The sequence below is a fragment of the Somniosus microcephalus genome, chromosome 32 (genome assembly GCF_052327205.1).
Source record: "Somniosus microcephalus isolate GS21.2 chromosome 32, FLI_Smic_1.0, whole genome shotgun sequence".
NCBI lineage: Eukaryota > Metazoa > Chordata > Chondrichthyes > Squaliformes > Somniosidae > Somniosus > Somniosus microcephalus.
Genome location: NC_141018.1, coordinates 19,124,785 through 19,139,753, shown reverse-complemented (window position 1 = coordinate 19,139,753; position 14,969 = coordinate 19,124,785). Strand labels below are relative to the sequence as shown.

The following is a 14,969-nucleotide window of genomic DNA, read 5'->3' as shown; positions in this document are numbered from 1 at the left end:
GGGTATTAAAAAGGAGGAGAGTGAGGTGGGGGTGGCAAAGGGGTTCAGGGAGGACAATCCAGGGCATCGGCCCAAGTGACTGAAGGCACGGCAGCCAACGGTGGGGCAAAGGGAAGGGGGAGGGGGTGGGCTGAATAAGATGCCAGAGTCAGAGGTACAAGTTCAAGGAAGGGGTGAAGCACTGGACAAGGTTACAGAGATAGGGAGGAATGAGGCCATAGATTAAACACAAGGATAAGCATTTTGAATCTGAGGCGTTGAGGTCCAGCAGCTAATGCAAGGACATGGGGTGATGGGTGAATGGGACTTGGTGCAGGATAGGTTACAGGTAGCAGAGTTTATGGTACACTGAAGTTTAGGGAGAGCTGGTGATGGAGGGCTGGAGGCATTGGGAGAGTTGAGTCTGAAGGTGAGAAAAGCGTGAATGAGGGTTCCAGCTGCAGACGGGCTGAGGTGGGCAATGTTACGAAGGTGGAAGTAGGAGGGTCTTTGTGATGGCGAACATATAGGGTCGGAAGCTCAGCTCAGGCTTGAATAGAATACTAAAGTTGCAAATGGTGTGGTTCAGCCTGAGACAATGGTCAGAGTGGGGAATGGTGTCGGTGGCCAGAGTTTGTGGCAGGGGCCAAAGATGGCGGCTTCGAGCTTCCTAATGTTTAACTGCAAGAAGTTGCGACATGTCCAACTGATGTCAGACAAGCCATCTAATCACAGAGCCAGTGGAGGGGTTGAGAGAGATGCTGGAAAGCTCACTGCCTTCGGTGTGCATGTGGAAGCCAACCCATGGGACGGATGATGTCGTCAAGGGGGCGGCATGCAAATGAGGAAGAGAAGGAGGAATGGGGAGAAAAGCCATTGGTAGAGATGCAGTGAGCTCCAATCAGATTGGAAAGAGTGGAACCAAGCGAGAGCAGTCCGACCGAGCCGGACAATGGAGAAGAGACATTGGGGGACGGTTGCATGGTTAATCATGCCTAAGGCTACAGAGCTCAAGGAGGACGAGAGGGATAATCCACCACAGCCAGAGTCAGAGAACCACGTATGTGACTTTGCGGAAACCTGATTGGAAGGGAGTGGCGAGAAAGATGAGCAGAGATTTGGGAGGTGGCAACACGTTCTGGGTCCTTGGACAGGGAAGGGAGGTTGCTAAGCCAGTCATGTGATGGACACAGCACAGTCAACACAATTAACACTTCCTTTGCTTCCTATCCGCTGCACCTGTCCACAGGTAAGCTCTGTTAGCTGGCGCCTGGTGCGCAGTCTCGCTAGACAACTTGCCAAGTTTCTGCCTGAACAGTGTCGCATGAGGTGATTCTGTCGTCAATAATCACTACCCTCATCAAGCCTACCTGCTCCAAACATGCTCCAAGTTTGATTAATAATATATTTAGTTTTAGAAGTATTAAATATAGCTCAGCTTGCTGGCAAAGGCATCTCCTCCCTCCCCACCCTCCACATGCTTCACCCATGGGACAACACGTTGGTACTTGTTTATATGCTACAAAGTACAGGAAACTTTCGATTTACCGGCACCTAAATAACCGGAAATCTCGGTTAACCGGCAAAATTCAGGAGTAGGTTCAGGTAAGTTTTATTACTTGCCTTCCTCGATCTGTTGCTGTGCAAGGGTGTGGCTGCAGCTGTTGCTAAGCTAGAGACGCTTGGAACTTGTGGCCATTGTTCTGCACCTGTTGCTAAGCAACAGGGTTTGTTGGTTTATACGGAGCTCTCAGCTCTCCATATCTTTTAACTATAGCTCTCGGTTATCTGGAATTTTTGATGAACCGGCACCACGTCGGTCCCGGATAAAAAAAAGTTTCCTGTACGTTGTTTCAAAGAGTAGACTCCCTAGCATAACAACAGCGTCACTTTAAATGTGACTGGGCTCTTCTCCAGTTAGGACTTAGTCAACCTATTTTTTTCTGAGAAACGTTGGCATGAGTAGAGCTTTAATTTGTGCCTTATTTTCTCCCTTTTCCTTTCCAGACTCCTGCTAAGGTACGATTCCATGGATGCCGGCAACCCTCCAGTACCTGATCTGGATGAGCGTTCCTCATGCGTGGATGCCCTCCAGCTATCTGACCAAGGCAGCCTCACAGCCGAGCCCGATTCTGTCCTCCCCTGGTCGGCGCTTTCCCCGCAGAGATTCACCGGAGTAAAACGTCTCCGGTGATGTCAAACATCTCCCCGCCGCCAACTCCCCCCTCCCTAGGTTCCAGGACCTGGAGTCAACAGCAGTGACCCCACTGTTGCTCCGGCTGAGGTCAGTTCACCCAGCAACAGACAAGTGACCAAAATGGGGGTTTTCCTGGTCTGCAGGGTTCAGTGCCAGACCACACAGTTCAATTCACAAAGGAAGATGGTGTGGTGGTTGAAGGTCAATCATCACAGTCCCAGGACATCACTGCAGGAGTTCCTCAGGGCAGTGTCCTAGGCCCAATCATCTTCAGCTGCTTCATCAATGACCTTCCCTCCAACAGAAGGTCAGAAATGGGGATATTCGCTGATGACTGCAGTGTTCAGTGCCATTCACAACTCCTCAGATAATGAAGCAGTCCATGCCCGCATGCAACAAGACCTGGACAACGGTCAGGCTTTGGCTAATAAGTGGCAAGTAACATTCGCGCTACAGAAGTGCCAGGCAATGACTATCTCCAACAAGCGAGAGTCTAAACACCGCCCATTGACATTCAATGGCATTACCATCACCGAATCCCCCACCATCAACATCCTGGGGGTCACCATTGACCAGAAACTTAACTGGACCAGCCACATAAATACTGTGGCAACAAGAGCAGGTCAGAGGCTAGGTATTCTGCGGCGAGTGTCTCACCTCGCGACTCCCCAAAGCCTTTCTACCATCCAAAAGGCACAAGTAAAGAGTGTGATGGAATACTCTCCACTTGCCTGGATGAGTGCAGCTCCAACAACACTCAAGAAGCTCGACACCATCCAGGACAAAGCAGCCCGCTTGATTGGCACCCCCTCTACCACCTTAAACATCCACCCCCTCCACCACCGGCACACCGTGGCTGCAGTGTGCACCATCTACAAGATGCACTGCAGCAACTCGCCAAGGCTTCTTCGGCAGCACCTCCCAAACCCGCGACCTCTTCCACCTAGAAGGACAAGGGCAGCAGACGCATGGGAACACCACCACCTCCAAGTTCCCCTCCAAGTCACACATCATCCTGACTTAGAAGTATATCGCCGATCCTTCATTGTCACTGGGTCAAAATCCTGGAACTCCCTCCCTAACAGCACTGTGGGAGCAGCTTCACAACACGGACTGCAGCGGTTCAAGAAGGCGGCTCACCACCACCTTCTCAAGGGCAATTAGGGATGGGCAATAAATGCTGGCTTTGCCAACAATGCCCACATCCCATAAAAACAAATTTTAAAAATGACTCAATGGGCTAACAACACGGTACTTCTCAATGAAACAAGTCTGACAAGCAGTGTGCCACTAAAATAACAAGAGTGTCTGACAAATCGCTTCTCTGATCGCCGCTCGATGTGGGTGCCATTTGGAAATTGTATTCTGAAGACATTGAGGCTTTTGAACCCAGAAAGGAGGTGCCTTGATGATCTTATATAGAGGTATGTAATAGTTATAGGAATGGAAAAGGTAAATCTGGAAGATTACTTTAAGTTAAATATAGAGAGTAGAAAAGGGGGACTTGGTTAAACTAATAAAAAAGGGTAAATTTAGGACTGATATCAGGAAATTCACACAAAGAGCGATCAACACTCCCAGATAGAGTAGTGGGAGCAAAAATCCAGGAATCATTTAAGAAACAATTAGATTTATTCTGAATGAAAAAAGACTTGCATTTCTATAGCGCCTTTCACAATCTCAGGATGTCCCAAAGCGCTTTACAGCCAATGAAGTACTTTTCAAGTGTAGTCACTGTTGTAATGTGGGAAATGATTTGTAGGATAGTTGACTAAAGATGGGTTGAATGGCCTTCTTCACATATAACCACCTTGGGATTCAGCGTGCATTTACAGCACGGTACTTTCAGGTGACACAGACTATTGGTGGCACCCTTGATGGAAATGGTCTACATATGGTGCGCACTGGAAAATAAAATACTATTGGCAAAGATGAACCTACACACACACACACACACACACACACACACACGGGACATGTCACTTTGGCGCATGAGTCCTTCTTAGTTGCAGCTCAGTATCCAACTGGAAGTACAGGAAACTTTGTGCTATCTGGCACCGAGCTGTTGCCATTCCCTCAAAACTGCCGGACACACCAGCGTTAATGTTGAAACATACGGAAATTTTCAGCTCCGTGAGAATCAACAAATCCTGTTGCTTAGCAACAGCTTCTAAACAGTGGCAAGCGTCTCTGTAGCGTCTCTAGCTGAAGCTGTTGCTTAGCTACAGGCCTTGCACTGTTCAAACAAAGCAAAGAAAAGAAACGAAAAGAATAAAAAACGGCTCCTGATTTTTGCCGGTGGCTCGAGCTTGCCGGACATTTAGCCTCCGGATAACACAATGGGGCAGTAATTCCTCCCAAAACGCATGAGTACGGAAGGGGTACTCACGCGTCTGGCCGGAGGAAATGCCGGTTTTCAGCATGCACAGCGCATGCGCTGAAAACCAGCATTTCCTCTCCTCTAACCCAAGAGTTGAAGAGGCTAACGCGTGCGCTGTAGGGGGCAGCGCGTGTGTCTTGGATTCCTCTGTTTTGGGGGATTTGCGCATGTCTAAAGGCCTCCGGTCTTTACGCTTGTAAAAAGCACACGTAAGTATTTATTTTTACAGGTAAGTGGTGTTTTAGTGTAATTTAGAATTTTTTTTCCCCACAGGTTTATTATTTTAAAGAATCTACAATAAGGTAAGTTTAGTTTTAGACCCTTTTTATTAAAAATTTATTTTTTTCAAAAAAAAAAATTATTGTTTAAATTATTTTTTTTTACTTATTTATACTTAATTTAGTGATTGGGATGTTTTTTAAATTTTTATTTAAAGTTTAAATAGTGTTTTGGGCCCCCGTAGTTTTCATGAGTTTGACAGTTCTTACTCTCAAACTCATGAATGAACCTTCCCCTCCCCTGATTGGTTGTACAGTGCTCACCTGATCCCAGCCGGCACATCGCACTAACTACGCCGCTGGATCAGGTAAGCACTGCGCGCTGACATCTGAACCGGGCCTGTGACAGGAAATGCAAGCAGGCCCGGGCTTCAGATGTCAGCGCGCAGGGTGAGTGCAGATCGGGGGCTTGCACGCGCGGCAAGCCCCCGACACCAAGTTCTGGGCCAAAGTTTCCTCTGTACTCCTTGAAGCTCATTTTTATTTATATATTATTCATTCCCTGATTTGGGCGTCACTGGCCAACATTTATTGCCCATCCCTGGCTGCCCTGGTTGATGCAACGGAGTGGCTTGCTGGACCACTTCAGAGGGCATTTAAGAGTCACCCAGGTTGGGTGTGGGACTGGAGTCACATGTAGGCCAGACCGGGTAAGGACAGGTGTCCTTCCCCAAAAGGACACTAGTGAAGCAGATGGATTCTTTTTACGACAACCCGACAGCTTCATGGCCGCTTGGCCGTGTTCAAATCATAAATTCTAAAACAAGTTAAAGCGAGCAGGTGCTGGAAATCATCAGAAATAATAAACTGAAAATGCCGGAAACACTCAGCAGGTCGGGCAGCTTCTGTGGAGAGAAAAACACGGTTAGCGTTTCAGGTCGACGAGCTTTCGTCAGAACTGGAAGATGATGAAAGGTTCTGAGGAAAGGTCATCGGGCTGAAACGTTAGCTCTGTTTCTCTCTCCACAGATGCTGCCCGACCTGCTGAGTATTTCCCAGCATTCCACAGTGTCAGCTGTGACTCAGTGGGTAGCACACTCGCCTCTGAGTCAGAAGGTTGTAGGTTCAAGTTCCACTCTAGGGATTTGAGCACATAAAGCTAGGCTGACACTCCCAGTGCAGTGCTGAGGGAGTGCTGCACTGTCGGAGGTGCCGTCTTTCGGATGAGACGTTAAACCGAGGCCCCCCTGTGCTCTCTCAGGTGGACGTAAAAGATCCCATGGCACTATTTTGAAGAAGAGCAGGGGAGTTATCTCTGGTGTCCTGGCTAATATTTATCCCTCAACCAACATAACAAAAACAGATTATCTGGTCATTATCACATTGCTGTTTGTGGGACCTTGCTGTGTGCAAATTAGCTGCCACGTTTCCAACATTACAAATGGTGACTACACTTCAAAAATACTTCATTGGCTGTAAAATGCTTTGGGACGTCCGGTGGTCGTGAAAGGCGCTATAGAAATGCAAGTCTTTCTTTTTTATCTAATCTTATGAAACAATTTGCCTCTTTGACTTATTTTGAAAATTGGCCAAAATAACATCAAGACAATATTTTACGTAAGAAAGGCTTAAGGGGAAATTTTAGGAAAGTGCACTTCCCCCAGGGGTGGAGCTAATGTGGGTTGGGTGGGGGGGGGGGGGCGGCGGGTGTGGACATCCAGGTATGGCCAACTTGGCACAGCACAGCCACGATGACGTACCTCCAATGCCCCATTGACGTTGGTGCCGGACTCAAAACAGAAGCTCATTCACGATCAGGAATTTATAAGCTCGGTGAGTAAATTATGTGCCGTCAGCTTTGGCAGATTTTTGACATACAAAACTGGCCAACCGCATTGGTGGGGGAAAGGGGTCATGACATTCCCCCCTCCGACATCATCCACAAGAGCATACATTAGGAAACCCCAAGCGCTTTGCCCATGGAGTAAGGAGTACGCATTCGGAAAATTTTACGCAGGCGATTTTCAGGCAGTGTATATAATGGGCGGCAGAACTGATATCACCTGATTTACACCAGTTAAAACCGCTCCCAGTATGTTAAGAGGATGCACTGTTTTATAAAGACAGGTGCATTACATGGAATTTACAGCACAGAAACAGGCCATTCGGACCACCTGGTCCATGTCGGTGTTTATGCTCCTCACCAGCCTGATCCCACCCTAGTTCATCTCACCCCGTCAGCATAACCGTCTACTCCTTTCTTCCTCGTGTCCTTATCCAGCTTCCCCCTGAAATGCATCTGTGCTATTGGCCTCCACTATTCTCCCCGTGGTAGCCAGTTCCATATTCTACTCTGTAACGGACTGAAAAGTCAAGATGGCGGCCGTGACGGTCCGGTGCTGAGCGCGCTCTCCCTGTTTCGGGCGGCCAGCTCTCGCCGCTCGCTCCCGCAACCGGAGCGAGGTGCTCGGCGAGTCGGGCAGAGGCAGCGCAGCGCGGTGAGCAGCAGCAGCAGCCAAGCTGACCCGCTGGAGCACATCGGCCGGCAGCTCCTCGGCGGGAAGGAATTCTGACTGGGAGGAGGGGAGCCGAGCATGGCGGCCAGAGGCCGACCCGGGAGAGAGAGAGAAGTAGGCCCCGGGCCGTGGAGCGTGGAGCCGGCGACGGTGAAGAGGAGGCCGCATTGGAGCATTCACATCCCGACGATGTGTTCGGCGAGTCGGGCAGAGGAGCGCAGCGCAACGAGCAGCAGCAGCAGACTCACGACACGCTGCAGCACGTCGGCCGGCAGCTCCATTTCGGGTAACTCGCAGTCCGGATGGGAGGAGGGGAGCCGGGCATGGTGGCCAGAGCGGGAGAAGCAGGCCACCACACGTGGAGCCGGCAACAGTGAGGAGGACGGAGCGGCTGAGGGACATCGTGCTCCCACTGCCACGGGAAGCCATTGTATTGACTCTGAACGCGGCGCTGTATGTATAGCTGACGCGTCCCTACGGGGAACAAGCATTCCATTGTACTTGTTACATATGGCAAATAAATCTAATCTGAATCTGAATCTGTATTATTCCGCTGCTGAGGCGGCGCTCTGTTCGTTATGGCCTGTTCCTTTAAGTCAGCGTAACATTAACTGAGGCGGGTCAGGGAAAGTCTGCAGATTGGCGGGTGCTTGTAAATTCCCAGCTCCGGGTCAGAAGATACCTACGGGTTTTCACTTCTGTGTAAATAGTCAGCTCTCTCAGGGCACCGCCCGACAAGTCAGATGGCACACTGCATTATAAGGACAGGCGTGCTGAATGCATGACTCCGCCATTCGAAATAGTCACATAAATAGACGCACTAATTAAAACGACAGAAACTTGGCTTCAGTATGGACGAGCTAAATATTCCCGGTTGCAATATTTCCTGGAGAGATAGGGAAGAAATTATCGGTGCAATGGCAAACGCTGCGAAGGTTTTGCTGACGGCAGTGCTCAGCCAGCGTCAGTCTGGGTTTTAATTAAGAAATAGTAAGGGATCACCGGATAACGGGAAAGACATCAAGGAGGAGATTGGGAAGGCGTTTTTGAGGGCTTTGTGGTAGTAAGAGAATTGCAATTAGGGGGAATTTCTAGTAAGCTAGAATGAGACAAATTTTTCTGGTCAAAACGGAGCGCATTCTCAGAACGCCTGCAGGACTGTTTCCCTCATTACAATATTAAATGTCCAAGAACGGCTGTCCTGGACTAGGTAACAGAGCAGGATATATGATCCGAAGGTCGGAGAACGTGGGAAAGACTATAACTTAACTAAGGTCACGTTGAAAATAGATTTTTTTAAAAGGGGAAGTCCAAGATAAAGCTGTTGGGAGTGAAAGTTAGCTCATTTCAGTGGCCCAGATTAATTGGTTGGAAAAATGGCAGATCAAACAATAAATCGGAGAGATAAAATGCAGATTAAGTACATTCCAAACAGGAGTAAATGGGTTACATCAAAGGCAGGGGTTCCATGGAGAGAGAGCTAGGTCAGAAAAGGCATTTATAATACAGCAGAAAACTATGAGAAGAACAAGTGCAGAAAGGAAGTGTAAAGAGGGATTAGGGAAGCTAAGAGAGAATATGAACAAAGACTGTCAACATGAAGGGAAATATCAACATCTTTTATATTTACCCAGAGAATGATTAGAATGTGGAACTCGCTACCACATGGAGTGGTGGAGGCGAATAGCATAGAAACATAGAAAAATAGGAGCAGGAGTCGGCCATTCGGCCCTTCGAGCCTGCTCCGCCATTCAACACGATCATGGCTGATCCTCTATCTCAATACCACATTCCCGCTCTCTCCCCATACCCCTTGATGCCTTTTGTGTCTAGAAATCTATCTATCTCCTTCTTAAATATATTCAGTGACTTGGCCTCCACAGTCTTCTGTGGTAGAGAATTCCACAGGTTCACCACCCTCTGAGTGAAGAAATTTCTCCTCATCTCAGTCCTAAATGTTCTACCCCGTATCCTGAGACTGTGACCCCTCATTCTAAACCCCCCCAGTTAAGGGGATGCAGTTAAGGGGAAGCTGAATAAGTACACGAGGAAGGAATAGAAGGATATGCTGATAGGATTAAATAAAATAGGGTGGGAGGAGGCTCGTGTGGAGCATAAACAGCAGCATAGACCTGTTGGGCCGAATGTGCTGTAGTAAAAGGACATCAAAGAAGGGTGGAAACGCATGGAAACAAACATTTTGTATTTCACACCGGTTTTGACAGAGGTAGGACTGCAGGACTACCGAAGAAAGGTGCAAAAGAGCCACTTCTACAGATAAATATTCAACCGGAAACTATTTTTAAAAAGTCGCACCCCTGTTCAAGAAAGTTGAAAGGGAGAAGCCAGAAAATTACGGATCAGGTAGCCCTAACTCGGTTATGTGAAAACTTCTACAGGGTGAATTAGTGAACACTTGGAAAGGTATCGGCCTAATCAGGGAGACAGTCAGCGTGGAGTTTTATAGGGTAGATTAATTTAATTGATATTTTGAGGAAATCGATTAGAGATGAAAAGAATGTATATATAAATGGAACTTCGAAGAAATTTGATGAGATGCCAGATAGAGAATTGTTACGAGAATTAAAACATGCCGTATTAAAGGGAATGTAGTCACACGGATAGGGAACAGGAAGCAAAGTGTAGAGTTAAATGGGTGGTTTTTCCGATTGGTGGGAAGTGACTGCTGGTGTGTCCCAGGGACCTCTTTTCTTTTCTATTTATATAAATGGTTTGGATGTAGGCACGAGGATTGATATTGACGTTTGCTGCTGGCATCAATGTGAGGAAAGATGCCAGAGACTGCATGAAATGACAGATAGATTATCGGAGCAGGCAGGTAAATGGCAGGTGCAGAGAAATGTGGAGTGAAAGGAAAAATAGCCTAAATGCCTAAACTCGGAGGAACGGAGTAATATTGGGGGCAAATACATAGATTTTTAAAGCTAAGAGTAGAAAAGGCCATAAAGGGGCAAATGAGATTCTGGGAGACATTAATATAAAGGCAAATAAATTATGTTGAATTTTCAGAAGACAATTGATTGGATGCAGTTGAAATATTGCATGAACCTCTGGACACCCCATTATAGGAAAGGTATTAGAGTCATGGAAAGGGTACAGCAAAGAAAGACACCCGGAGGGGTCTGGTGTAGTCATAACGAGCTCGAAAAATTAGGGCTTTCTTCACTGAAACAGCTTAAGGGGGAATCCAACAGAGATTTTCAATTGAAGAAAGGTTTTGAGAGGATAAATAGTGGAAAAATATTTCCACAAGTTGGTGACGGTAACAAAGTGGTTAGAGAGTCCGATTATCACTAGAAGAATGGAAAGGGAAGTTCGAAGAAGTATTTCCACACAGGTTGTTCCTTCATCGTCGCTGGGTCAAAATCCTGGAACTCCCTCCCGAACAGCACTGTGGGAGCACCTTCACCACAAGGACTGCAGCGGTTCAAGAAGGAGGCTCACCACCACCTTCTCAAGGGGCAATTAGGGATGGGCAATAAATGCCGGCCTTGCCAGCGACGCCCAGATCCCGTGAACGAATAATAAAGAAAGAACATGAAATGCTTTGCCACAAGTAGCTTTCGATGAATTAGCGATTACTTAAAAGGGAACTGTGCAAGCATTTAAAAGAATGTGGGAAAAGGACAGGGAAATAAGATTAGAGCAGATAGTTCCGATTGAAGAGTTAGCACAGGTACAATGGGCTGAATGGCCTCCTTCTATACTGTGACGTTAATGATTCTGTGGGGGGAATTGTTGTGTCTCTTTAAGATCACAAAGTCAAATTGTTGTTAAGTAAACACATGCTCGGACCAATTAGAGTTTAACTGTTGTATAATCAGGAAACATTGCAGACTGATACCAAGAACGATTTGCTAATAAGTGGGATTTATATTATGGACAGTATAACTGATTAAGGCTCGCATAAAGGATGGTGGGACCCTACCTCTGTCACTCTCCACCATGACGCACCAACTGACAAAAAAATGAAAGTGTTAAGAAAACAAAGAAGTTTATGTTATAAAATAAAGCACATTTATATATTACTGTAAACGTCAAAAAAAAGCTCTGCAAATCTCTCATTGCTTGGCCATATTTTGCCAGGAGCAAAAGAGGCTCGATGGGATAACGGGCTGCAGCTGGGCAGATGTTAATGCCACATCCCAGTGCACACCAGATGTGCAGTTTATCCCCATCTGCTGCAGAGGGTCAAAACTGGGAAGAGGTTTGGTTATGTCTCAGCGGGAGTACTGTGTCCAATTCTTGGGTAGCGCACTATAGGAAGGACATCAAGGCCTTGGCAAAGATGTAGAGATTTACTAGAATGAGACCATGGGTGCAAGACATCAGTGCAGAGTCCAGAGAAGCTGGGATTGTTCTCCTTATAGCAGAGAATGTAAAGGGGAGATTTAATACAGGTGTTCAGAATTATGAAGGGTAGACGGAGAATCGGTTTCCACTGGCAGGAGGGTCGGGAACCAGAGGACACAGATTTAAGATAACTAGCAAAAGAACCAGGGCGGGAGACGAGGAGAATTTTATTACACAGCGGGTTGTTGTGATCTGGAACACACTGTCTGAAAGGGCGGTGGAAGCAGATTCAACAGTAACTTTCAAAAGGGAATCGAATGTGTACTTAAGGAAAAAATTTGCAGGGCTACGGGGAAAGAGCCGGGGAGTGGGACTAATTGGAGAGCTCTTTCAGAGAGCCGGCACAGGCATGATGGGCCGAATGGCCTGATTCTGTGCTGCAAGGTACTATGGGGCAATTTTAACCCCCCCCCCCCCCCCCCCCCCAAGTATGGGCGAGGGGGCAGGAGGGTGCGGTTAAATTGTTAAAAATGGGAAATCCGATCCCAACCCGCCACGAACGCACCTGCTTCCGGTTTAACCAGGATGGGTTGGAGATCGGACGAATAACCTGCTCGAGAATTATTATTTGTTAATGAGGCTGCATGCCTCAGATTTTGGCAGCCATTTTGGAAACCCAGCAGACGAAGGGAGGCGAGAATGGCCGGATCCAGCAGGTTAAGTGCCTGTCCAGCCCTGCTGGTGAGCCGGGAGGAGCAAGAGCGCTCAGCACCGGCCACCCAAGCAAACCTGCCGCGATCCGCCTCCCTCCGCGGGATCAGCCGACCCCCTCACGATCACCACCCCCGCACGCGATGTCTCCTTCCCTCCTCTCCAGTCCCCAGCTGCGGCCTTTTTAACATCTGGCTTTCCCACACGGCAGCAAGCCAGCCTCTCAGTCTGGCCAGCTGCCCAGGCGAGAAACTGAGTACAAAAATTTAAATGAGGTCCTGCCATTAAATTCAGCAGGACCGCCGCCTTTCCCGAATTTACGGGTTTCCCAGCCGCTGACAGCAGCCCCCACTCCCTCAAACATCACTGCCCAAGATATGCAAACAACCTCCCAGACCCCTGATATCTGCTATACGTCCTTTTTAAAAATTTGTTCCTGGGATGTGGGCGTCGCTGGCGAGGCCAGCATTTATTGCCCATCCCTAATTGCCCTCAAGAAGGTGGTGGTGAGCCGCCTTCTTGAACCGCTGCTAGTCCGTGTGGTGAAGGTACTCCTACAGTGCTGTTAGGGAGGGAGTTCCAGGATTTTGACCCAGCGATGATGAAAGATCGGCCGATATACTTCTAAGTCAGGGTGGTGTGTGTGACTTGGAGGGGAACTTGGAGGTGGTGGTGTTCCCATGCGCCTGCTGCCCTTGTCCTTCTAAGTGGAAGAGGTCGCGTGTTTGGGAGGTGCTGCCGAAGAAACCTTGGCGAGTTGCTGCAGTGCATCTTGTAGATGGTACACACTGCAGCCACGGTGCGCCAATGGTGGAGGGAGTGAATGTTTAAGGTGGTGGATGGAGTGCCAATCATGCGGGCTGCTTTGTCCTGGATGGTGTCGAGCTTCTTGACTGTTGCTGGAGCTGCACTCATCCAGGCAAGTGGGGAGTATTCCATCACACTCTTGAACTCTCTGGGATTCAGGCTGAGATTGGATTGACATGGCATTATAAGGGTAGTGGAAATCTGGGACTCTCTCCCTCACAAAGCTGTTGAGGCTGGAGGTCAATCGAAAATTTCAAAACTGAGATTGATAGATAGATCTTTGTTGGGCAGGGGTATTAAGGGTTAGGGAACCAGGGCGGGTAGATGGTGTGAAGATACAGATCAGCTATGATCTAATTGCAAGGCAGAACAGGCTGGAGGGGTTGAATGGCCTGCTCCTGTTCCTATGTCATGGGCCTGTGAAAGTAACTAAGTGAGGACCTTTGCTCAGATCTCACCTATTCTCAGGTCGCACGTTGAGGAAGTAGTTACGGCTGGACTCTCCCCGGACGGGCGGCTCATCCTCCTCGTTATTATCAAGGGAAGAGTAACGGCCGTTGATGGAGTTGGATCTGATATCCCGCTTGGAACTCATTCTTTCCTGCCCCTTTTGGAACTTATGCAGACAGAATCCCCGCTGATCGTTTCAAATGCACGTCTCCCGACAGTGAAAGAATCTTGATTTCAGCCCCCTTGGAATTTTAATCCGACGAAGCGTCCCGAATAAAACCAGACACAAATCCTTTCGATTTTATGTGCAGGTCACCAGCTGTTGGAGGAAGTTTCCACATAAATTAAATTAGTTACTGCAACTCTCAAATTAGAAACATCCTATTTCAAAAATCGGTTAACATAAAAATAATTAATACCTATATATAATTGACACTGCAGCTAATTTTCTCTCAAATTCATTTAAAAAAATTAAATCAATGCTTTTGCAATTACCAAAAATATTAAGAACATTTACAAATTAAACATAAACAAGTAGCATGGGTGCAAAGTTATAACGGTGCTAAAGTTTGAGTTTAAAAATAGACCAGTGACAGCTTCAGAAGGCTGTCTTGTGTTACATTCGTTTTCCTTGAGAAAGCTCACTTTACCTTCTCGCCAGAAGTGTATTTCCACAATGGATCCGCGGCTGAAAAGTCTCGAATGTGGAAAATAATAGCTCTAATACAATGGAAACTGGTCTGCGCTCACCATTCCGCCTCCTCTGAGACTTGCCTTCAGTCCCCTTGCCCGAATGGCTGCAGCTGTCAATCAACTCCCCCTCCCTTTTCCCAGGACTATTTAAGGAACCCTGCAATCTGCAAATACGTATGGCACTTTCCAAAAGTTTGCTTTTTTCATCCTGAACAAAACCACACACAAAAAAAAACAAACACACGCGCGGTAAACAAAAAAATGATAATAATCACAGTAGCTGCAATTAGCTGGGGTTGCTGGGGAAATTTGGAGAGACTGCTGCCGGCTGCTGTTTGTTTTATTTCCCAAGTTGCTTTGGTGTTGTGCTGTGTCCCATGTTGTGCCTCAGCCTGAGCGTCTGACTCACCAGCACATGCCAAGCGAGTTTGGGCAATAAACTCAGCCGGAGCCGTCAATCACAGGTTGCAGGACAACGCTGCAATGGGCTGAAAGGAGACAATGCAGTTCACCCCCTTGCGTTTTAAATGTAATATTGTAGGAACGGAGGTTCCTATCTAAAAGACTGAGTTCGACTTTCTTGTTTTTTTTGGGGGCGAAAAACAGCAGGGGGAACGGCAACATCGTGCTTTCGCGCCAAAACGGGTGTGGTAGGAGCACCAGCCCGCTGTAGGAGAAACCGGGACCGCCTCTGTGGGGGGTGG

The 14,969-nt window shown here is 47.7% G+C and overlaps 1 protein-coding gene across 1 annotated transcript in view; it reads right to left on the bottom strand.

Annotated features, from left to right (window-relative positions):
* alpk3a (alpha-kinase 3a) overlaps nt 1–14,627 on the bottom strand; it is an 87,407-nt gene extending 72,780 nt beyond the window's left edge. Inside the window, exons 1-2 of the mRNA XM_085972198.1 lie at nt 14,223–14,627; nt 13,581–13,891 (exon numbers count right to left, since the gene is read on the bottom strand). Of these exons, the coding sequence (XP_085828324.1) occupies nt 13,581–13,717 (137 nt within the window). The 5' untranslated portion in view covers nt 13,718–13,891; nt 14,223–14,627. The remainder of the gene's footprint in view (nt 1–13,580; nt 13,892–14,222) is intronic.
* Nucleotides 14,628–14,969: the final 342 nt, after the last annotated feature.